Source organism: Mytilus galloprovincialis, chromosome 5, assembly GCF_965363235.1.
Source record: "Mytilus galloprovincialis chromosome 5, xbMytGall1.hap1.1, whole genome shotgun sequence".
Classification (NCBI taxonomy): domain Eukaryota; kingdom Metazoa; phylum Mollusca; class Bivalvia; order Mytilida; family Mytilidae; genus Mytilus; species Mytilus galloprovincialis.
In genome coordinates this window covers 67221663-67248379 of record NC_134842.1, presented here as the reverse complement: position 1 = coordinate 67248379, position 26717 = coordinate 67221663, and the positions used below count along the sequence as shown (strand labels likewise).

The 26717-nt window shown below is 31.4% G+C and overlaps 1 protein-coding gene across 1 annotated transcript in view; it reads right to left on the bottom strand.

The window, feature by feature from the left end:
- Positions 1-2399: 2399 nt before the first annotated feature.
- Positions 2400-26717, bottom strand: part of LOC143076280 (uncharacterized) — a 47608-nt gene continuing 23290 nt past the window's right edge. The window contains exons 5-8 of the mRNA XM_076252012.1: positions 22864-23175; positions 22046-22081; positions 15521-15565; positions 2400-9880 (exon numbers count right to left, since the gene is read on the bottom strand). Coding sequence (XP_076108127.1) covers positions 7128-9880; positions 15521-15565; positions 22046-22081; positions 22864-23175 — 3146 coding nt within the window. The 3' untranslated portion in view covers positions 2400-7127. The remainder of the gene's footprint in view (positions 9881-15520; positions 15566-22045; positions 22082-22863; positions 23176-26717) is intronic.

Here is a 26717-nt window from a genome sequence, read left to right as displayed (position 1 = left end):
TATTTGTTCATTTCCTCCTCTGTGTTCAAATATTAATTTCGGTTGAATTGCCTCATGAATGGTTTCAAACATGTCCTTGCTGATTCTAAAATGTACCCTGTAGTCCTCACTAATGAACCTTGGAATAACTCGTTCCGAATAGCCTTCAATACGAGGTACATCCCAGCGTTTCCCGTGCAGTAACTGAAAAAGGGCTCCCATAACATTATTGTGTGATAATAGTTGAATCGGGAGTGTACAATGGTCATTTTCATTTAAAAACGTTTCACACAAAATTGTTATGAGAACAGGATCATCCATGTTTGTTGAGACTCTAGAGTAAAGTGTTTTGGCGAAATAGATCGTGCGCATATTATAATGAGGTTATTTTTAGATCAACTCTACACTAGAGTTAACCTGAACACAGCCTATGGGTCAAGTGAAATACCTATCTAATGAATCACAAAAACAGCTATTTTTTTTTACTAAAAGTACTTGACGACAGCCTTTCAAGTTGGATGATGAAAATGCATATATCTTCGAAAAAAAAAAAATTTGTGTGTGTGATAACTAGGGTTTATAGTCTTCAACCACTAAAAAAATCAAGTCTGCCCTTCCACAAATAATTGAATTAGATTTTTTTTAAATGTTTATGAATTTTCGAAAATTCCACCTGACAACCGATCAGACAATAGTTTTAAGTTTAATCAATGCAGACACGATCATTAACTGATGCTCATTAGCAAGTAGATATATTTGTCTTTTAAAATATATCGTCACTGGGCTTCCAAAATGTTGTATATGACTTTATTGGCTAAAAATACTTTTTGACACCAATGGTTTTGGCGGGAGGAAATCTTTGGTATTACAAAATAGCGTACAGTTACCCCAATCAAAACGTTTGAAATAAGACATATTACAAAATTGCCAATGTCAGTTGTTTGTAAAGTTTGCTTCCAAAATGTTGTATGAAAACTTGAAAATCGTTGTATAATGGCTCTGGGAATAAAATAATTGTATATTTCTTTATTTCTGTGAAAATAATTTAAGTTCTCACATAATCCGGAAATGTCAAAGCTTTTATTTCACTGCTTTTTACAAAAGTGTTCAAGTTCACATACGACATTTTGGAAGCATGCACTTTGTCATAATTTTCAAAGCCTGTTTGTGAGATCTATATTGTTTGTTTGAAAAATTTGTAATTTACAATATTTTGGAAGCCCAGCGACGATATAAGGATCGTGATGGTGCTATGTGGATAAATTCATCGGTTTTCTAGAGCAAAATTGGCAGCGCGTCATCCCTACAATGGCTTCCATTTCGACGATTGTGAAAATGAATTGGCGTAGTGGGGAGATAATATTGACGAAGTAGAATCCTGATTGCGTTAGGTCACTTTGACCATGTTTTTTTTTTACATTTGATCCATATTAAAGTAAATTCTTGTCTAATTGGTATCCGGCTCATAATTTGTGTACCATAAAACTAGATTACACAAATTTGGTTAGGCAGTTGTATCATTTACTGGGGATGAACTATTTTTTAATGTCGGGTCTCTCTGACCTTAAATTTTACCTTTAAAACATATAAAAGTCAAATTTTGATGGCATTGTGTCCAGCGAATTACTTTTGTTAGGACTAAGATATGCATGCATGGCGAACCTGTGTGTACGAATGCATTATGGGATGGATTTCATATATATATCAGGTCAGGTAACTATTGATCTGCAGAACTGACATTTACAAAACGTTGTTAAACAGAAGCATACTACTAATCTTTATTTTGATCTATGATCTCTACGATAGTAAAATAGTGTCAAATGTGTGAATGATGCCTTGATCGTGAGCTTTAACTTTGACTCTTATGATAGTCGTTGATGTTCGTGACAGCTGTTTTCCGATGAACTAAGTCTTTTGTGGATAGTTGTCTCATTGGCAATCATACCACATCTTCTTTTTTATAAGGTTCACTTAGCCAAGTCAAACAAAATATGCAGATGCATAATGGAAATTATCAAATTATTTTGGCTTTTACCTTTGAACCTAGGGCAGATGATTGCAAAAAGGAATTGAATTTTTATCACATGTACGGTATAGAAGTATTTGTAATATTACAGGGGTAATGCTTATTAAAAAACGCTACAGGGCCAAATTATATGAATTGAACTATTATTCCTGTTGTATGTGTAATGGCCGTTTTCTCCAATAGAGAAAACAGTTGATTGTAGGTTTCATTTGTTACAGATTTTGTCATGCAATAAATGATAATTATGTGCTTATTTTGTTAAACATGACTCAGATACATGTTATACAAATACCAGGGAAGTAAATATAAAATACCGGACTATAAACACCAGAAAACGACAATAAACCTCTCTCTTTGTTTTCAAATTATATGAAAAATGAATAAAAGCCACTCATACGAATATGAATTTATTAGAAAGTATAGGTTAATATAAAACACTCAAACAAATATTATATAGTATCTACTGTAAATGAATACGAAAAGTACTGTCTACACAAGGCTTCAATTTCGTTCCAATGTATGCAATTCTGGAATATTTTCATATGCTAATTTATTCTTTTAAAAAGACTCCAAAAACAAGAGTAAATTTCTTCACAAGTGTGGACAATTGCACTTAATGTACTTTTTCGGTTTAATTTTGATAACTATTCAGAATTTTACGAAAAATAAATCAAATTTCAGATATTTTAAGCTACTTGTAAGCAATTCTCAATTGAAGAAAAGTATGATATTAAAACTTTATATAAACACGTAAATTTAAAATGATATAATGGCAATATCTTTGATTGTGAGATAATGAATACATTTTTTTTTATCATGTGTTGGTTATAGTATATACATAAAACGCTCACGTATTTGTAGAAAATGGAAAGCAACACGTTTAATAATTTCATGCGTCCGAAGCGCTTTTCCGGATTTACCTTCAACAAGAACGCTCAAAGCCAAACATTTGAAATCCGAAGATGTATAAGTGCTTACCCGTTGAAGAGCTATATGACAAAAAATACCAAAAATAAATAGCCAAATTCAGTTAAAGTTAACTTTGCCTGATGGTGTTGAAACCTTAGTTTCTTAATAATTTCAAAATTTATCAACGGATAAATTTAGAAAAGTTTGTTTAATCATGTCAGTACCGAAGTAACAATATTAATAACAAAAATAAGTCTGTTGATCTATAATACATGTGTAAGTTCATAACTTCATTATGTATAAAACCATTTTAACTAAATTTATTACAGATAAAGATATTCACAAAGAAACTTAATATCAGGCTATACATAGACATTAGTGATCGGTCTTGATTTAATGTGCCTATTGATATATTTGGAATTGTACAATTTATTATTTAATTCATTTTAAAAGAAAATCATAATGACAATCAGAGTATATTTTAAATTTTGATACATAAAGATTTAATTCTGTTAAAAGAAAATTCATTTCATCCTCTACATGTGTTACAAAATTACTATTTTTCGAGAGAAGTTGTTTTTTGGCACAAAAAAGTCAGGTAAGTTTTACAGAAAATACAAATTAATGGTATGGTACTTTATATTGTTAAATAGCATATACATCTCAGTAAGACATTCTCAATAAACAAAACGACATATTAAAAATCATCACTACATGTAGTTTGTTAAAGAAAACACGGATCATTAATTACATATTATTTTGGCAAAGCATATATATATGTAACAGTTAAATACTAGATTATACATGAATATATAAAGAAATACAATTTAGCATTATACATTTGCAAACATATTTACACTGTGATCCTGCTCATGAAATATAGGTAGGACACAACCTTTTCTTCAGTCAAAGTGACAAATTACGCATCCTCTTTAGTTTGAAAGATCATATAACTTAGAGTCATTTATAAATGAACTCAGATGCTACAATTGATAACGTAAATTCAAACATTATTTGGATGTTCATGTTTAAAGATGTATCTGATCAAAATTCAAAATGGAAGTCCCTTCTTAAATTAGTTTTAACCTGCACATTTTGACATCAAATCGAAAAACAATTTCCGAATATACCATGTATACAGATTAGATATACGGTATATGTTACTGATAAGGAGTTGACATTAATGAGGAGGATACTCTAACAGTGCTTCCTCGACGTATATGAGACGAACTAAAAACGTTAAAAAAATCATATTAATTAATATAATTACACATATTCTACAACATTCTTTATACAACACATATCAATTATCCAATAATATTTTAATGTAGAACAAGTTAATAGTCTTACAGCTAGACTGTAAGAGTACAGAAATATTCTCACATTCATTCAAACAGAGAAAATAAATTGTAATGATAGCTTTTATTCAATAATTTCAGAAAATAAAAATACAAAAACATGATGAAACTAAATAAAATAAGTGATATGATACTTGTTATCAACAAAATTCGTAAATTGTTAGATAAACCTTTCAATAAATATAAATGTCTGTTTTCATAACAGAACACACATGAATAAATCAGAAGTTTGTTTTTCTTCATTAGTAAATATTTTATCATTTAGTATGCATTGATATATACACAATTATTTAAATGGAAATTCATAAATATACTTATAGAATAACTAATCGAAGATTTCAAATAGATAAAAATATTCAACGAGTGATCGAACAACACATTAATTTACGAATGCGCGCATCAGTCTGTCGGTCCATTGGAAAACATTATTGTGGTCTATGATTCTGATGGTAAGGTTTTTAAAATCAATTTGGGCGTGCCCATGTGATCTCTGGCTATCTCGTCAATATACTGCATGCCACATCGACACTGAAGATTATATACAACATTATGGGTTTGCAAGTTACATTGCAAAATATAGTGTACACAGATCCAGTGGAGTGGCAAGTAAATGTTTGAATATTTAGTATTTGTTGGCAAGTCAAACATCGTCAGTTACCATACGACTTGCACCATCCTGCAGTTAAACAGCTTTTATCATTGGTGGCGTCAGCTCTTACAAATAAGTCTTTCAGACTTGCTGGTCTCCGCAAAAGCTAAGACAAGAGGTTCTGAAAAGATTTGTTGGGGTGCTTGGCAATGATTTGCTTATTGGCACGGATCAAACGTGAATGTGAGATTTCATGTTAAAACAAACGGAACTACTTTGCAGCTCCTCTTCTGTTTGTACCGTAAGTACTGCGGCTGTTTTTGTCAGCATATATTAAATATATGTAAAAAAGAGATTTGTCAATATATCTACAAGTCAGCTAATTAACAACAAATGACTGGAAAGATAAAAAAAAAAAAAAAAACAAACAGCTAAAGGTAAATAGAAGTATTTGACTATTGCCAATACTTCAAACTATAAACATGGTTAATTAATTTTAGCTTTTAAAAGGGTTTTGAATACATGAACTATAATGTACAAATTTGTACAAAAATAGTACAATCACAAAAATACTGAACTCAGAAGAAAATCAAATCGGAAAGTCCATAATCACAAGGTAAAATCAAAGGACAAACACATCAAATACAAGAACTGTCATATTCCTGACTTGATACAGGCGTTTTCAAATGTAGAATACACACAATGAAAAAAATATCATGAAAATATCCTTCACAGGAATTGATCGTTTTGTAATTAATGCTGCGCTGCTCCTTTTTCTTTTAACAATTCTTGTATTTCTATGTGTCCTTGGTCCAGTGCTACACTAAGAGGACGCCTACCATTAAAGTCACATTGAGTGACATTAGCTGAACATGTCCATTCTTACTTGCTAAAAGTAGAGGTGATTCATCATCATTGGTACACTTATTCACATCAGCTGAATGTTGTATCATTTCTTTTACAACATCAACATGTCCATTCTGACTTGCTATATACAGAGGTGATGCATCTTCATCGGTACATTAATATACATCAGCTGAATGTTTTAACAGTGTTTAGCAACATTAATATGTCCATTTTCACTTGCTAAATAAAGAGGTGATGCAACATCATTGGTACACTTATTCACATCAGCTGAATGTTGTTACAATTCTTTTGCAACATCAACATATCCATTCTGACTTGCTATAAATAGAGGTGATTCATCATTATTGGTTTACTAAGGCACATCAGCTGAATGTGGAATTATTTCTTTTACAACATCAATATGTCCATTATAACTTGCTATATACAGAGGTGATGCATCTTCATCGGTACATTAATTTATATCAGCTGAATGTTTTTATAGTATTTTAGCAACATTAATATGTTCATTCTCACTTCCTAAATAAAGAGGTGATGCAACAGCATTTTTACACTGATTCACATCAGCTGCACACATATCCAGTGGAGTGGCAAGTAAATGTTTGAGTAATTAGTATTTGTTGGCAAGTCAGACATCGTCAGTTACCACACACTATCCTGCAGTCGAACAACTTTTATTATTGGTGACGTCAGCTCTCAGAAAGAAGTCTTTCAGACTTTCTGGTCTCCGCAAAAGCTAAGACAAGAGGTTCTGAAAAGATTTGTTTGGGTGCTTGGCAATAATTTGCTTATTGGCACGGATCAAACGTGAAAGGTTAGTAAATGCGGGATTTCATGTTAAAACAAACAGAACTACTTTGCTGCTCCTCTTCGGTTTGTACCTTCTGTTTGTACCGTAATAAGTTACTGCGGCTGTTTTTGTTAGCATATATTATATGTATGAATTAAAGAGATTTGTCAATATATCTACAAGTCAGCCAATTAACAACATATTACAGGAAAAATAAAAATAAAACAGCTAAAGGTAAAAAGAAGTATTTGACTAATGCCAATACTTCAAACTATAAACATGGTTAATTAATTTAAGCTTTTAAGAGGGTTTTGAATACATGAATTATAATGTATAAATTTGTACGAAAAAATTAAAAATCACAAAAATACTAAACTCAGAGGAAAATCAAATCGGAAAGTCCATAATCACATGGCAAAATCAAAGGACAAACACATCAAACACGAATGAACAAGAACTGTCGTATTCATGACTTGGTACAGGCATTTTCAAATGTAGAATGCACACAATAAGAAAATATCAAGAAAATATCCTTCCCAGGAATTGATCGTTTTGTATTTAATGTTGAGCTGCTCCTTTTTCTTTTAACAATGCTTGGATTTCTATGTGTCCTTAGTCCAGTGCTATACTAAGAGGACGCCTACCATTAAAGTCACAGTGATTGACATCAGCTGAATGTTGTAACAGTTCTGTTACAACATCAACATGTCCATTCTTACTTGCTATAAGTAGAGGTGATTCATCATCATTGGTAGACTTATTCACATCAGCTGAATGTTTTAACAGTTCTTTCACAACATTAACATGTCCATTCTGACTTGCTATAAATATAGGTGATTCATCAACATTGGTACACTTATTCACATCAGCTGAATGTTGTAACAGTTCTTTTGCAACATCAACATGTCCATTTTTACTTGCTATAAATAAAGGTGATTCATCATCATTGGTACACTTATTCACATCAGCTGAATGTTGTAACAGTTCTTTTGCAACATTAATATGTCCATTCTGACTTGCTATAAACAGAGGGGATTCATTATTGGTACACTTATTCACATCAGCTGCATGTTGTAACAATTCTTTTACAACATCAACATGTCCATTCTGACTTGCTATATAAAGAGGTGATTCATCATCATTGGTACACTTATTCACATCAGCTGAATGTTGTAACAGTTCTTTTGCAACATCAACATGTCCATTTTGACTTGCTATAAATAGAGGTGATTCATCATCATTGGTACACTTATTCACATCAGCTGAATGTTGTATCATTTCTTTTACAACATCAACATGTCCATTCTGACTTGCTATATACAGAGGTGATGCATCGTCATCGGTACATTGATTTACATCAGCTGAATGTTTTAACAGTGTTTTAGCAACATTAATATGTCCACTCTCACTTGCTAAATAAAGAGGTGATACCACAGCATTGTTACACAGATTCACATCAGCTGCATGTTGTAACAGTTCATTTACAACATCAATATTTCCATTCTGACTTGCTATAGATAGAGGTGATACACCATCATCGGTTAACTGATTTACATCAGCTGAATGTTGTAACAGTTCTTTTGCAACATTAATATGTCCATTCTGACTTGCTATAAACAGAGGTGATTCATCATTGGTACGCTTATTCACATCAGCTGCATGTTGTAACAATTCTTTTACAACACCAACATGTCCATTCTGACTTGCTATATACAGAGGTGACTCGTCATCATTGGTACACTTATTCACATCAGCTGAATGTTTTAACAGTTCTTTTACAACATTTACATGTCCATTCTGACTTGCTATATACAGAGGTGATGCATCTTCATTGGTACACTGATTTACATTAGCAGAATGTTGTAACAGTTCATTAACAACATTAGTATGTCCATTCTCACTTGCTAAATAAAGAGATGATGCATCGTCGTTGTTATACTGATTAACGTCAGCTGAATGATGTAATAGTTCTTTTACAACATCAACATGTCCTTCCTGACTAGCCCATAATAAAGGGAACCAACCAGCGTCATCACAATAACTAATGTCACTATTCTTGCTTATCAACCATTTGACAAGGTCAACAGAGCCCATATAGCAACTTCCACCGAGTGCTATATCTTTATCGCGAACATCTTGAGTACAAACTAGTTCTGCCTGCTTTGATGGGTCAAGTTGGTTTAATCGTGTTACCATATTTTCTGTAAATGTAGTAGAATTCATGTTTCTGTTTTGACATACTTTATTTACATAACCGTTCTCCCAATCTTTTAGTAACCTATCTATATAACTATTTACATATTTTTCAGGTATTCTTATCACAAACTCGATTTCTGTGCCCATGTTTTCTGTTATCTTGCATAGAAATCTCTCTGCAGTGAAATCAGTTTTAGCATGATCAATAAAAACCTGTAACATCTTTTCCCCTAAGTACTTTGCAAGGAAATCAAATAACTTATCATGGATTATTTTGTACGTACTATCTTCCTTGACCACATAGGTCCCTTCAAGTTTTTCAAGGGCTTTCTTTAACCGTTTGGTGGATGTTCCTCTATTTAGTTCACATTCCTCTAGTAAATCTTCTATAACTTCTCTCATCTTTTTATCTTTTGTGGACAAGTTTTCTTCTGTTAATGTGTTGTTAAACATCACACAGAGGACTAAGCTACAATACTGCAACTTACCTTCATCACTTTCCCCATACATTTCAACAACTTGATCTTTAAAAACATCAAAAGGATTGCTAAAAAAAGATTTAATGTTTACATTTTTCAGTTTCTGTTTATGATATAAGCTACACAAAAGTGGGAAAAAGTCATATTTGTCTGACAATTCCTTTACTTCATCAATATTTTCATTAAAGTACATTTCAGCTAAAGCAATTTTTTCAGCATCTGTAAGTTTCAACTCTTGTGAACTTAAATTGATACTACACATTTTGAAAATAGACAGATTGCCAAATTGTTCATCTTTGTAAACCTCCAACCTACATGTAGACAATATTTTACAACATTTGTCTTTAAGAAGTGATGTAGTGTGATCAAGTCTTTGTTTCCATTCAGTGTAAATTTGTTGATTAAGAGTATACCGGCCACAAACGTCATCAAAGACAAATACTGTTTTTCTTCCATGTTTAAACCATTTTTCAATATCTTCAGGTTTGCTACATGGAATAACAGTATAGCCGTCTTCAATCATTTTTAGGGCAATATGTTTTGATAGGAAACTTTTTCCAGTGCCTGAGTTTCCTACCAGGGTAATGGAACTTTGTGTCAAAACTTTTTGCATTACATGTTTTTCGGCTTCTGTACTAACAAACTGTTGATCATCCTCCTTCCACTGTTCCAATCGTCTTTCGAACTGCTCTGCAAAAAAAAAAAAATTGTGTAGATACATTTACTATCGTTTCAAAGTTTTATTTTTAAGGTGTATAACCATCAAAACATGGTAAGCCACATCCGGCTTCATGTTAAGAAAAATAATCCCTTGAACTTGACAGTTGTAGGTACACAGCGAAAAGTGAATATGTTTACTTTCGAAGTGGGTTATATTCTTTTCAACAATGAAATGTTCACTCTGGTCATTTTGTTATTGTGCTATTGGGAATTTTAGAATAATTTGATTGTTTTTTAGTGATTAAGATTATTACACAATGTTGTATCCTATTTTTGGCATTTTTACCTTCTACGTCTATTTGTTTTGTTGACACATTGTTTGTCAACATAATGTTATTGTATGTTCTTACAGACTCTTAATTTAATGCGACTGTCAAATAAGTGAGAGGTTTAGCTAGCTATAAAACCAGGTTTAATCCAAAATTTTCTACAAAAGAAATTGTCTGTACCAAATCCGGAATATGACACTTGTTATCCATTCGTTTGCTGTGTTTGAGCTTTTAATTTTGTCATTTGATTATGGAATTTCCGTTTTGATTTCAATCGGACTTCGGTATATGATTGCCTATGAGACAACTATCTATCCAAGTCAATATTTGTAAAAAGTAAACAATCATATGCCAAAGTACGGCCTTCCATATGGAGTTCTGGCTCACTCCGAACAGCAAGCTATGAAGGGCCTCAAAATTACTAGTGTAAAACAATTAAAACAGCTTTACTTTTTGGACCTTTTGGATTATAGCTCTTCATCTTTTATTTAAGCTTTGGATTTCAAATATTTTGGCCACGAGCATCACTGAAAAGACATGTATTGTCGAAATGCGCATCTGGTGCAAGAAAATTGGTACCGTTAATTTTATTAAAACAACGGTCTAATCTATATAAAAAAATAGAAAAACTTATGAACCACATCAATCAACGACAACCAGTAAACAACAGGTTATTATTTTCATCCTAGAAATTAAAAAGTGCTAATATAAATATTAGGACATGTGGTATTATTATTATCCACCAAACTTCCAATGGGGTTGATGTAAGCTATTATAAAAAAAATACTAATAGACAACCTGCATGTCACCTAACAGTAACTCATTTGGATTCGTTTTTGTTCATGAGAAAATGCCTATCAGTAAATTATTTGCTAAAGATGTTTATTCACTTTTTATTGATCAGGGAAAGGTTTCTTTTATTTCATAACAAGAAGAAAGTTTTACTACAGAAATTAGTTACAAAACATTGAAAAATATCTATTCACTGGCTTTTAAATGTACTATAGAAAGCAAACTTCCAATATAAAATGTTACACATAATAGTCTCAAATAATTATCTTCTTGAAAAATATAAACATTCCTTAACTAATTAATTTGCAAGTTGTTAAGAAATATAAACTATAGAGCATACATTTCTGGAATGTACAGAAATAAAACAATTTCAAAGAGAATTTTTTAAGTGGCTATCGTAGCTTCGATTCGTGTATATTTTAATTATCGAGTTGACCTGTAAAGTCTTCCGATGACCATATAAGCGATGTAAACATAAATATAGCTATAAATAGTTTAGCAAACTCATGTTGTTGGATTACATATTCTACGTCTATTTTATTTCATATTATAGATGAACAATAAATGTTTATCATCGTTTTTACCTGCATAAGAATGATCTTTATGGATCGAATTTCAATCAACATGATCAAATGATTTACCTTAGTTTCACTTTCAATGTTGACATTCTTTTCATTTTAAATAACTTTACATATACAATTCATGTCTTATCCATCTCAAGATAAGGGGTTAAATTGAAGTTCAAATGAATACGGATTCAATGAGGTCGAATTATTCACTTGCAAGTGAATAATTCATAATCAATGTTTTTTTAGCTTATTTTAACAAAATTGAACCATACTGGTTGATAAAAGCAAATTATTATTTCACTATTTGCATTTCAAAATGATTGAGAAAAAAATACAGATCTGTACTTTGTGTCTCTTTTGTTGTTGTTTGGATGAGTTAGTATCCGTCTATGTCCACTCTGTGGTTTTGTAAGATATATTTTTATTTGTATTCATTTGATGAGTTGAGCCTTTTTCAACTGATTATAATAGTTTGTTCTTATGATGTATTGTACCACAACTGTCCCAGGTAAGAGGAAAGTTTGGGCGCCAACAAACATATTTAACCCCGGCATATTCTGTATATGCCTGTCCCAAGCCAAGAGCCTGTAATTCAGTGATTGTCGTTTGTTTTTGCTTACATATTTGTTCTTCATTCATTATTTTGTACATAAACTAGGCCGTTAGTTTTTTCGTTTGAATTGTTTTTCATTAATTTGGTTATTTCGGGGCTGTTTATAGCAGACTATGTGGTATCGGTTTTGCTGATTGTTGAAGGCCATACGGAGACCAATAGTTGCTTATTTCTGTTTCTGTCTTTGATAATTGGATTCTGCTTGATATCAAATCGAGTGATCCTATCTCAAGCTAAGTAACACGAGTTGATATCAAGCAATATTTAGTTCTCAAAACTTGTAATATCTATTATTTATCTTACAGTTAACATTCTTTGTGTTAAAAATAAAAGTTTTTGACTTGCTGATCTGTTTTAATCTTGTACATATCAGTATGACGTCATACGTCATGTTCTGGCGTTAAACTTTAATATCAGACATTTTAATTGCTTTTTAGATGTGTCAAAACAACAAGAATGACCACGATTGCCAAAAAAAAAGAAGCTTGAATAGATATAGGCAGATGTGGTATGAGTGCCAATGAAACAACTCTCCATCCAAATAACACTATATATAAGTAAACCATTATAGGTTAAGGTAAGGCCTTCATCACGGAGCCTTGGCTCACACCGAACAGCAAGCTATAAAGGGCCTAAAACATAACAAGTGTAAAACCATTCAAACGGGAAAACCAACGGTCTAATCTATATAAAAACGAGAAACGAGAAACACGTTTGAACTACATAAACAGACGACAATTGCTGTACATCAGATTCCTGACTTAGGACAGGTGCAAACATTTGCAGTGGGATTAAACGTTTTAATGGTACCAAACATTTCTCCCTTTTCTAAAACAAGAGTATAACATCACAACATAGAAAAACACACTATAAAACATCAATTGGAAGGCTTAACTCAATAAAAAAACCGCAAATTAACACACAATGAACGAATAAATTTGATCTGCGATACCTGAATGCAAATACATAGGTAATTAAAATTATAAGGGATACATAATGAAGGTCAAAAGTAAATAAACAGGTTTAAACAATGTTAAAGTAAGATACCATGTTGAAATATTAAACAATTTTTAGAAAATCATCACTTTTGAAAAAATTTGCGTCATATCCTACACAGGTAAATGTTTTTCTGTTGTATTTCTGTTGTTGAAGCCTTTTTTTTAGGAGTGGACATTTTTAAGGTCCAAAGCCTGTAATTTTGGCAAATTATCAGCGAAGCAAACAAAACATAAACTAGCCCTGAAGTTCATCAAAGTAGACTCAATGTGAAGTCTGAAAACATTGTTACTGTTATTTTCATGAAATTCGAAGGTTCAAAGCACACAATTTCAACATGTTCAACAGAAGCAGAACAATACGAGACTTGATCTGCTACTCATCATTGTAGACTCACATACTAAAAATCACCTCAATTTGTGAAGACGTTAACAATAAAAGTTCATATATATCATGCATATGTTACTATTTGTTGTGGATTCACCGAATGATGGAATGATGGATAAGGTAACACTTTAGGGCACCCAACATATTTTTTAAAGTCGGGTGGGACATAAAATAAAAAAAAAATCAGGTGAAAATAAAAGTGTTTAAAATCTCATTGAAGAAATATCATATCTTCTAGAACACACCCGTCATATCGCGGGTCCGTGACTGAATTAAAGTATATAACTATGCGCAAGCCTTATTTTAGTATTAGTACTGTCATCTGATAAAGTCATGCCGATTATAAGATACACAATTTTCTCTGCTTTCAAATCTTTTTGTTTGAACCCGTCGAAGTGGAACTTATCAATTATTGGTAATATTAATTATTTGGAAAACAAAAGGTCCTGGAATGGAGTATTTTTTAATCAACAGCATTGTCCTTTAATATGAGGCAGGCATTACCTATGAATGGGGACGAAGTTTGTTTAAATTTTTTTTTTTTTAACTTTTAAAAATATTTGTTAAAAAAAAGAAACGGAAATACCGTAACGTTTCCGATTTTGGTTCTGTTGTCAGGGATTTTACTTGTGACGTTATTTAAGTTATGAAGTCATGTTCAATGTAAACAAAGAAACGCAATGCATCAGGTAACGTTTATTCATACCAAAGACAAAGAATGTTTAAAAATGAAATATTAGTATTGTGTTCCTTGAGTTCCTATATTTTACTAGACTTATCAAAGTCTCACGACAACAAGACCGGAAGAAGGAAGTAGAGTTATGTGTTCTGCGCAGATCCGGAAATTAAAAAACGCGACAAAAACAAATTGAACGATTTGAGTTCATTAGTACAATGAAAAATTCGGGAATGTTTTTTTTTTTTTATTGAATTTTCTACTGTAATAGGGGACTTCGTCCCCATATTAGTTATAAATAAAGTTGAATTCTTTGATTCGCTGTTTTACGTCATGCCCGCTAAAAAATTGAAACTTATTTTTAGTCCAGATTTTTAGTATTCGTACTGTTGTCTTAGAAAGTCTTATGGATTAAAATACTACAATAGGCAACAATTTGACAATTTAGTAGTGTCAACCCTGTGATTGTGACCCGTGTATATAGCATATTAATCCTGAATACACCGTTTGGTGGCGCGCCTCTCAGATGCGGAACGTACAGATAAGGTAATAGGTAACAGGTGATTATACTATTGGTATCGGTATCGGACTCGCCCCGAAAATTCCTAATTATTGGCAATATTAATTACGTGGAAAACAAAAGGGCCTGGAGTGGTGTAATTTTTAATCTACACCTTTGTACTATATTAGTTGTATATAAAGTTGAATTCTTTGATTTGTTGTTTTTACGTGATGACCGTTACAAATTGGACTTCGTAATTTTAGTATTATAGATACCATTGAGGAAATGTTCAGCATTTTGATCTTTGAAAGTCATCTATGAAAAATTGTAATGTATCAACATCACAAGCTCAAAAGTCAGAACTCATGTTTTGACACGAATTGTCATTAAAGGGTTATGATTATAAAAATGAAAAATAAACTTTTTATAATCATTGAAATTTTGGAGATCCGTAAGATTTTTTTTTACCCCAGGAAAAGATTATTTAGCTGTTTTTTTGGCAAAACTTTTAGGAATTTGGGGTCATCAATGTTCTCCAACGGTGTTCTTTGTTTGACCTGTTTAACTTTCTTAATTATAGCGTACATGTAGACGAATTGCGCTATTGGTGTACACAATTTCGATCATATTATCTATGATGAGTTTTGCTTTTGTGATGCTGGACAAGCCAATCAAATTAATGCATCGACGTATTACACTGACTCTTTGCAGAGTGATACAAGAAAGATATCTACATGCGAGTAGTAGACAACAGGTCACAATCAGAAAAGAAATTATTGTTCAAATGTTTTTTTTAATAAACTTACCAAGTATATGTTTAGGAATAACTTCATCTTGAATCCTCGGAATATCTAAAATAAAAAAGCAAATTTCTTTACTTGAATTCAAATGTAAATTGTACATGGCATTTAATCAAACACGTTGTTATGTTGTTTCCATATTGAAGTAGATGTTCAATGGACGATAAATCGCTCATCTTGTCAGCAAATACTATGCAATATTGATATTAAATTAAACAAGAGTGTGCATGCTGACATTTTCAACTGTTTTACTAGTCACGATTGAAATAACGTTCAAGTCTTCAAGAAAAAATAATGCTGCAACTATTTCATAACATTAACATTATTAACGATCCATGTTAATAAGTACAAGTTCAGATGAGCCCTGTCAGACCGACATTGTCAATTGTCATAACAGTTATTCCTTTCACCAATTATAGTTTAGCTGTATTAATATATTGCTTATTGTATCTGTTAACCTAGACAACTTTACTAATGAAGGTAAGGTCAGACATATCCTGTCAGGTTGACATGTTTACTATATAATTATTCCATATACCTATTGCGTGTATATACCTGAGAAACTGCCCTACGATGAAAATGATGTCAAGGTTATATGTATCTAACTAAACAGACATGTACACCTTACAATGGTTTATGCACATGTGGAGCAGGATCTGCTTACCCTTCCGGAGCACCCGAGATCACCCCCAGTTTTTGGTGGGGTTCGTGTTGCTTAGGCTTTAGTCTTCTATGTTGTGTCTTCTATCCTATTATTTGTCTGTTTCTCTTTTTGTTTTTAGCCATTGCGTTGTCGGTTTGATTTCGATCTATGAGTTTGATTGTCCCTCTGGTATCTTTCGTCCCTCTTTAACATAAAACTTAAGACCGACCCTATAACTATTGACTTGAGGGCAAGTTCAAGTGAAACCTCCAAGACAGAAATATATCCCTCACAATCATTACATACTCTTAATATAGTTGACTTATTACTTAAAGTATCAGAAAGATAAAATCAAACCACAAAAAAGCTGACAAATGACGTTGACAAATGAGCTATGAGGTCCGAGGACACAGTTATCGTTCTTTTTGATTTTCATTGTCTACACTTATAGTTCCTAGTGAAAACAGTGTATGACTTGCAAACTTTTTTCACATACTTGCCAAATTTATTCTTTATATTTTATGCATGAAATGTTAAGAAGAGGATGCAATTACTTGTAAAAAAAGAAATTGGGATAATGATTTTTTTATGTAAAGTAGTAATTTGGCCTAGTTAAGAAAGGTAAAAAAATAGTATGTCTGAAGCTGTTAAACTAAATTATAGACCCTCTTAACATCAAAAATATTTTGAATTAGAGCTGGTAGACTATTCTATAACTTTGATAGTGTTGTCCCAAAAGTAGTACAATACACTGTAAAAAACTTTATTGTTTTTAAGAAAGGCACAACAAATAAACTGTGTTCTCGGGCCATGAAAAAAGTCAAGGTCAAACTCAATTCTTCCACCTTAAAAAAAGATTCACAAAGATTGAAAACGATAAAAACACCATGTGGTTAGGATGGCTAGACTTGGAACAGTCACGCGATGTGCTTTGGTTAAATCAGCTTTACGTACGAATATACTTTCTCTTTTTTATTATCTAGACTATATTTGACAACTAGCATCTTAACCAAAAGCAGTCGTATTATGTAGCAGTTTTTGGATGGAAAATATTCAGAAAAAATTTTTTTTTTTGTCAATTTAAAAAACAAGATGTGGTATGATTGCCAATATGACAACTCTCCACAAGAGACCAAAATGACACAGAAATAAACAACTATAGGTCACCGTGCGGCCTTCAACTATGAGCTAAGCCCATACCGCAAAGTCAGATATAAAAGGCCACAAAATGACAATTTAAAACAATTAAAACGAGAAATCTAACGGCCTAATTTATGTATAAAAAATAAACAAAGAATCTACTCCTTACAAATGGAATTGAGAATCAAATTAAAAACCAAATGTTCAAAGAACAGTTGAAGGTCTTTCCACTCGGTACGATATATTTTGATGTTAAAAATAATTAAACTCGGTTAGAAATGTAATTTTTAGTGATAATTGAAAATATATTGTACGGAGAATTTAAAAATATATGGTTTCTACACATTTTTGATTGAAATAAGGGAGATAAGTTGTTATTTCCAGTTTGAAAAATGTCAATGTAGGTCTCATTCGATAGTTTACTTGACACTGATTTCAAAAATATCTGGTTCTATGTATTTTTGCAATAAATAAGAACAAAAATGGTTACTTCCGGTTTACAAAAGATAATTAACAGTTGATTTCTTAAAGGTCATATGACTTGCAACCTAATGCACAAAGTCCTATAGGTTTATTATGCATAAATTAGAAGTTAAAGCAAAGGTCAAAATCTAAAACGTCAAATAAAACTTTGACCTTGATCCCAATTTTAAGATCACGAAACAAGGGTCTCAAATCAAAAGACTCTAGGCCTCGACTATATATAGTTAATGAGTTATACTACCATACGACTAATATTAGATATAAAAAGGGGGAAACTCCCAATAAATGACTACGTACCCTTTTAACAAAAATTTAAATGTTACTACATGTCGTAACTAACAATTGTGTGCAAATATTTTGTCAATATCTTATAAGATTTCTGAAAAAAAGTGATGACCTTGACCTCATTTTCATTTTTTCGGACCAAGAACCTCAAAGCAAAAGACCCTAGGCCTCTATCACTTTTTTTTCAGTTACAAATACATTTCATTTATATCAAATACAAAAGGGGAAATAACTCTCATATGGAATCTTTATACGGCTTCGGTAAATATTAAACGAACATCCCGATGAACAAGATAAACAGTGTTCGGGTGGATAACTCTTACATGGTAAAGTATTCGGTAATGCAATGTTAGGTTCCAAGCATACAAACTGTACGATATCATATTACAAATATCTAAGCGACATCTTGCGAAACATCAAAACAGCAAAGGAAAAAAATACGGCGGAAGAAAAAAAAAAATAAAAACCAATTCTTCAGAGAACAATTGAAGGTTTTTCCACCTCGATAATGAAAAATGAAATTTAAAAAATGATGTTGGAAAATATCACTCCTGGTTTATGTAATTTATAATGTCAAACTGATATTAAAATACTAAGAATTCTAGGTACTTTTTCATATGATGAATCGCAATAAGGCTACTTTTGGTTCAAATACGGTCATCCAAATGCAGAAGACTTAATGGTTTTAAAATGAACCAGTAAGAATTTTCAGCAAAGGTCAAAATCTAGAACGTCAAATTGTTCTTTGACCTTGACCTCGATTTCAAGGTCATACGTCGGTGATCTCAATTTGAAAGAATCCATGACAGTCCCTTGATTTCAAATACATAAGGGGAGAAAACTCTGATAAAGGTTGACCAAAACACTTCGACTTAAATGGGTTGAAGATGCGCCCTATCATAAACAACTATTTGACAAACACATCATTACATTAACTGCTATGATTTCTTTTTGAATAAAGATAACAAGCAAAATTCTAAATCTAGAACATGACCTTGACCTCAATTTCCTCAACATAGACCAAGTATTGCATATCAAAAGACTTTTGGCCTCTATTATTTATAATGTATTTGTTTATTTAACATATCACTTATGCTTAATTTTCAAAGGGAAATACCTCCCATATTATGTAATCGAATCACTTCTATTAATTTGATCAAAATGTTTTTAAGAGTTGACGAATAATTTGGTGAAAATAGTTCGATTAAAATCTTTTACAGTTTCAGAGATTAAAAGATAACAAGAAAAATGGAATATGGGGAGATAACTCCTATTAGAATAAAGGGCTGCGCTTTAACGCATGATACTCCCGTTGCTCTTTTAACTTGTCTTTTATGCTTTAAATGAATTTATATGATCAACTAGAAATATATATACAAATCAAAAGGGATGTTACATTAATATATTCACCAAAGTTTCATAAAATCACCCTTTTTTAAGTATAAAAATGGAAAGTTCACGATTGGAAAGCTCTTTTGTCGTAAAGTTTTATTTTCAACCGACCCTCGTTGTCAATTTCTAGATGTAAGTCAAAATATGAAGCCGACTTAACTGTATCTGTTGTATCCTTTATCTTTAGTTTAATTGGTAAGATGCATTCAACATAGTCATCAAATTTTGAATTATTTAGTGAGCGAACATCATCTATATAGCGAAGAGTAAACTTTAAGTTAAATTATATTGCTCACTTCTTATCTTTCTTCCTAAGAAGTTCCTGTATGAAGTCAGCCTCATAATAATAAAGAAACAAGTCTAACAAAAGAGGAGCACAATTGGTTCCCAATGGAATGCCGACAGTCTGTAGACAAACACGTTCCCTGTTGGCAATCAAGAAATCAAGCATCTTGATAATGTCCGATTCAGAGAATTGTTTGTTTGAATCAGAGTGATCCTTTACAAAGTAGGTTTTATTCCTGTTGTGTCTACGTTGGCCATTCTTTTTTATGAAACAAATTTTGCAGTATTAGAGCATCACAGACACTAAGTGTGTGGTTATATTGATAACATAATGGTGTCCGATCACTCCTGGGGTTTATCAGTGGAATTTTGCATTTTTTGTGGTTCTAAAAGGTGAAATTCAGTTTTTAGGTCATTCCTCAGGACCATGTTTCTACAATACCGTGCCCAAGTTTTTGGATAATTTGCTTCTGAATGAATTTATAGGTGTCCAAATATGAAAGGTGAAATGAGATTTGGCACCCAGCAGTTCAATCAATATATTTTTTTACTGGAGGCATAAATAAAAAATCTGAGACATGCGTATGGTTGATTAAATTGATAAAAACAAACTTTTACTACCATTTGAGCAGAATGTGCCATTTTCATGAAAGTTGGAAGACCACTTTTTTGTCAAAAAATTAGCTTTATTTTGAGATTAATGATACCACAAATGAATCAATCTATAGAATAAGAAGGAGTAATATTTCAGCTTTGAAATGAGTTTAAGATTTTAAAAATCCATTGAGTAGTTTTGGAGAAATTAATCTTTAAAGACTGTTGGCTGGGGTCAGAAAATTCTGACTGTAGTGCTACCTTAATGTGTCATTCTGAACAAAAATTGCAAGCTTTATAGTCGACATTCTATAATTGTATTTCTCAGTTTGGGGCCTTCTGTAGCTTGCTATATGACAAGGGTTATGCTCGCTGTTGAAGTCCATACAGTGACCGAACTTCTACGTGATTTTGGTCTTTTGACAAGAGTTGTTTTAATGGAATCGTATATTAACTATTATTGATAAGTTTTTCCTTACACCAAAAATAAACAACCTAATTCAAGAATGACTTAAATATGTATCACCTACTTTATTAATCATGACTGAATAATTTATTGCAGTCTTTCGACTTTTATGGTAGTTATCACTGACCAAATATTGTAATAAGCTGAGGGTCAGAAAACTTATTTGAATATAGGAATAAAACAACAGAGTTCAAATGCCGCCGATCACGAGTTCCACATATTTGTTCTGTCAGAGGGTAATAATAAATTAAAAAGATGTTTTTCTTACAATTTAAATATATATATCTTGCATATTTCTATAAATATAAAGGAATGTATGCATGCGAACGCTTAATTATACAAAGCAGTTCGCCATTTAATAATTTTTCCAAGAAAAATAACTCTTTTAAAATAATTTGATCAATACTGATATTCAAAGTTGTTCGATATATTGCTGATAATTAAACTCATCATAGATACCAGGATTTAATATTTTTTTTATAAACGCCAGACACGCGTTTTGTCTACAAAAGACTCATCAGTGATATAAACCCGTTTTATAAATCAGAATTATCTGGCTGCTATTATCATATGAGAGCGCTAACAATTCAAATTCTATAGTATTCTAATTTAAGGGCAACAACACCTGCAAAAAACAACACTGATTTTTGAACCCTGTCACAGACAGTGCAGATATAAACTTTTGATATACATTTGATATGAATATGGCAAAAGAAATATTGCTTGAGAATGATAAAAAAACTATTTTCTATAAATTTTTTGTTTACTAGGAGAACTAATTCTTTAAAAATAATCAGTACTGACTTCAGAAACTATACAAGTCATTGCTGATATAAACCTTTGATATGAAATTGATAAAAAAAAAAAAAAATAGCAAGATTTGTGCACTTGAGAGCACTAACAATGCAATTTCCTATATAATTAATATTTCTCAGGAGCAACTCTTAGAATTGATTAGCACACATCTTTAACTTATCCTAGGCGTTGCTCTATCTCTGATATACATTTGATCTGGCTTAACTTGTATACATAAGGACTTTCAAGACCAGACTGATAGATTCATGGATGCCAAATAAGTCTACGTCTCCCGCAGAGCTATATAAGCGATAAAATTTAAAAAAAAATGTAACATGTAAATCATCACTTTGAAGCGTATAAAAGCTACATGTCTTTAGACAATGAACTTCAATTTAAAATATTTACAGCAACTTTAAGGCTCGAATAAAATATGACATATGGTTACCTTTTTCCTCCAGTCTGTCTTTTAGTTTCTTCATTCCTAAAACAAGACACAATGCCTAGATGTCTTGATGATACATAGTCTAAATTTGTTCTATAACTTAAATCCAGCAATATTGTGTCATAAAGGTAAAGCAAACAAAAAAATATCTTGTATCATAAATCAAGGATTTTCAATCAATATTTCTAATGAAATCCTTTTTGATCAATGGTTATGATTGGATGGCAATAAACATATTTGTTTAAAGCTGTGGCAAAGTAAAACTTGTTAACTATCTCCACTTAGCATAATAGGGTAAACTCAATTCCCTACAGTAAAACCCAAACTTTACATAGGACAAGTTTAAAAAGCAATAGAGTTATCTCTCATCTAACAAAATTGAATTGTACAACATTGAACACAACTGATCAGGTGATAAAAAGAATGCATAAATGTATCTGCAGTAATTTTGTTTTGCTAGTATTATGGCATCAGACTTAAATGTAATTGAACCTTTGTAATAAGATCAAGACTGTTGTTCTTATCAATTTTGATAGCAATTTTAAAATTCATGGTTACGCATTACGATTCATTTTGATTTCCTGGTATACTACTTTTTTATTTTTCATTTTTGAAACAGCGATCAACGAATCACATATCACATGCATGTCTTTTTCTCTTTATCAATGAAAACTGATATCCCTAAAAATAAAGGTATCCGGTACCGTTTACGCGTTATAAATTCATACACTCCAAATGCAAGTTATTTATATAAAAATTGCTAGTTGCATATACTTTAAAATACAAAGTACAATATTTATTTCAGACTTTACTATATTTACCTCTTTGATACAATTGTATTTCTTGATCTGAAAATTCTGTCTCCTCAATTTTTGAAGCAACATCCTCATATTGCCCATGTCTAAGAGCTGCAAGAAGGTGCTTGCATGAATCTTCACCTTTGCGAAACAATTTGTGGTATAAAAGTCTATTACTCTCCTGTTTAGTAAGTAACGAGTTACAAATTTCCTCTTTTTCTTCATCATTTAAAACATTCTCCTGGTAGAGGTAATCAGCTATATCTGTTTTGCACTCAACACCATGGACAAATATCGTGTAGTTCTGTTGTAGTTGAAGTTTGTAGTTGTGTAAAGCTAAAATATAAGAACAGTTAGTGAAAAATACGTTAAAGCCATAATTATTATTGAAACTTATCTCGCAAATATTTTTTTTTTTTTTGCAACTGTAATCGGCTGATTTGTAAACATTTAATACTATGTTGGTGATAAGATTATTTGTTTTGGGGAATTTTAATTATCTTTCAATACACATCATAAATAACTGTACGAGAGGATCATAATATGTCATAAACCAGTGAACATTTAAGTAGAATTATTTAATATCAAATAAAGAATTAAACAGTATGAACAACATGCCATAATTAACTAGCTTTTAAAGATAATAATTCAATCAAAAGAGGTAGAAGATTTAAGGAGACATATGATACTCTAGGAGCTTAAGAGACTGAAAACGACATGTCAATAAGGTAAATATGACGAAAGATAAAAAAACCTACATAGACAACTATAGAATGAGCAACAACACAAACCCCACAAAAAACTTTTGAAGATCTCGGATGCTCATAGAGAGCAAGTAGATGCTATTCCACAGGTACTACATGATTAACAAACATCACAACTTTTGATAAGTGATTTAAGCTCTTAATCTTTGAACTAGTGTTTTTACACTTTTAACAGAGAAAAAACAAGGAACTCAACAAAAAGCAGACAGGACAAGGATTAAAATGTAGAACATGTCATTCTTTTCATAATTAAACCCCCCAAAAATACCAGTGTTACTTTTCCTTTTAAAAGTCAGCCTTTCTGCTCATGAAATTAAAAAAAAAAACTTTTAAGGAGCCTCTGACAATGAAATTAATCGAGGTCACTGACGGAAAGACCGGAGGAGTAGTGTGCAAAATTTTAAATTATATTCTCAGGCGTTGATGAACAAAAAAAAACTTGATATATCTCACTTTAGTCCAGATTGATAATTGTTTTTTTTTTATTGTCTGATGAAACAAGCTTGTTGCACTAAATTCACTTGTTAAATTGCTTTTATGAATATTTCTATGTTTAAACATTTCAATGTTTCTGATTCATTTAAGGATGAATAAATGATTTTAAATTTAAAAATATATATGACACTGAAGATGAAGAATTCAATATCATTTTTATGAAACTTATAAAAAATTGCATTGAATTTCAAAAGATGAAGAATTTCTGAATATTCATACAATTGGTTTTGAAATTTCAGTTTCATTAAAGGGTATTGACTTTTGTTTTGTGTTTTATATGTTCTTTTTTTCAATTACACGATTTTGAAATTATTGGAAATAGAAATCTTCAAATGAAGGTGTACTATATTTTTTTTTATTGAATGTTGACATAATTTTTTCAAGAAAAAGGCATTTAAAATGCACATTTGAGCAACAAAACTTTAATAACTACAGTTTTATTTATATTGGTGTTCATTCTTCATTGAGAGAAAAATTCGGTTCAAATACATGTACAAATACCAGAAACTGCTTAATAGCAATATAATGAGGAATAAACCAATAAATTCCCATCAATGGGGCATAAAAAGTGTGGGATTCAACTTTTATATCAATACTCATTTTCAACCAGATTCTATTCAATAAAAGAGGGACGAAAGATACCAAAGGGACAGTCAAACTCATAAATCGAAAATAAACCGACAACGCCATGGCTAAAAATGAAAAAGACAAACAGACAAACAATAGTACACATGACACAACATAGAAAACTAAAGAATAAACAATACGAACCCCACCAAAAACTAGGGGTGATCTCAGGTGCTCCGGAAGGGTAAGCAGATCCTGCTCAACATGTGGTACCCGTCGTGTTGCTTATGTGATAACAAATCAGGTAAATAGTTTAATTCACTAGGTAACATTCATGAAAGGGAAGGGGATTGTAGTTACGCCGTAAGGAACATATCCGAAATCATTTGTGAAACAATAACTTATAATCAAACAAGAATAAAATTAATAATATATTATTTTTCCACATTAATTTATAAATAGAAATTATAATATTTTATTTAGAAAGGAATTTTTGCAAGAGTTTATCTAAATTAAAGTGGTTATGTTGCCAATATTTTCTTATTTTTAGTGAGAATAACATGTCAAAGTTGGCAATAGATGGTAAAATTGTGTGCACAGTTTCTGATAGTCAGAAACACACATTCTTAATTTCAGGATATGTCTTCAACTTAGAATACTAAGAATAAAAATCTGTAGATCACAAATCTAGCATGGCTGGATACAAAATCCTTTATATAAGACTAAAATAAATCCAATGAACTCTGTCGGACAACATTCCATGCACCAAATATGGTTAATAATTTTGTCTATGGTACATGTAGCTGAAAAAAAACTCAACTACATTTTCGCACTAACCGCAAAATATTAAAATGAGGTCAGGTTTGTGAAAACCCTTCAATACAGACATGTACACATTACAATCATTCCATACAGTAAATATAGTTGATCTATTACTAATAGTTTGCACTGTGTAAAAACAGCTGTTTCGTTAAGGTTTATGTACCCTTCTGTAGCCATTTTTGTACGAACTTTTCAAACTTCAATTGTATCAAAACTACAGATATAATGAATAATAGAGATAGGCCATTTTGTACATATTCCAAGGGGAAACTTGATGCAAAGCATTATTTTTTACTGTTCCATTGCATTTAATAGAAAAAGAGGACTTTGTGGCAAATAAATCAAGATTTTTATAGAAAAACCACAGCCTTTATCTTTGTACTTTCATATTTGGCAATTTGATGACTGATAGATATAGGATTATTGCATGCAGTGCTAGCATTGATTTCCTTAAAACAAGTTTATAAATGTAGTTATTGGTTAAGACAAGTATAAATATGGCCAAAATCAAGTACACTTTTGAGGGTGCGCTCGACTTTAGTGACTCAGCACGAGGTGTTTTGGAATTTACAAGTTACTTAGAACTTTTTGTAAAAAATAAACACTAGCACATCATAGAAAATCAAGTGAGTAATTTATGTTTCAAATTTTATAACAAAAATCTCTGTATTAAAGGCTGTGGATTTTCTATAAAAATCTTGATTTATTTGCCACAAAGTCCTCTTTTTCTATCAAATGCAATGAAACAGTAAAAAATAATGCTTTGCATCAAGTTTGCCCTTGGAACATGAACTAAATAACCTATCTCTATTATTTATTATATCTTTAGTTTTGATACAATTGAGGTTTGAAAAATTCGTACAAAAATGGCTACAGAAGGGTACATAAACCTTAATAATGCCTCTCTTATATATATGGAATTCATATGTATTTGGTTTTGTTTACGTATTGCTTCCCAGATATAATCTCTATATTTCATCTCATAGACATAACTTGGAAATGTTGCCAGTATAAATGCACATGGTAGCGGTTAAATTGAATTCTAATTTAGACCCATAGTGAATGGAGGGTTAGTTCAGAATTTAAGGTTTTAAGTACCCTTCTGTAGCCATTTTTGTATGAATTTTTCAAACCTCAATTGTATCAAAACTAAAGATATAATAAATAATAGAGATAGGTTATTTAGTACATGTTCCAACGGGAAACTTGATGCAAAGCATTATTTTTTAC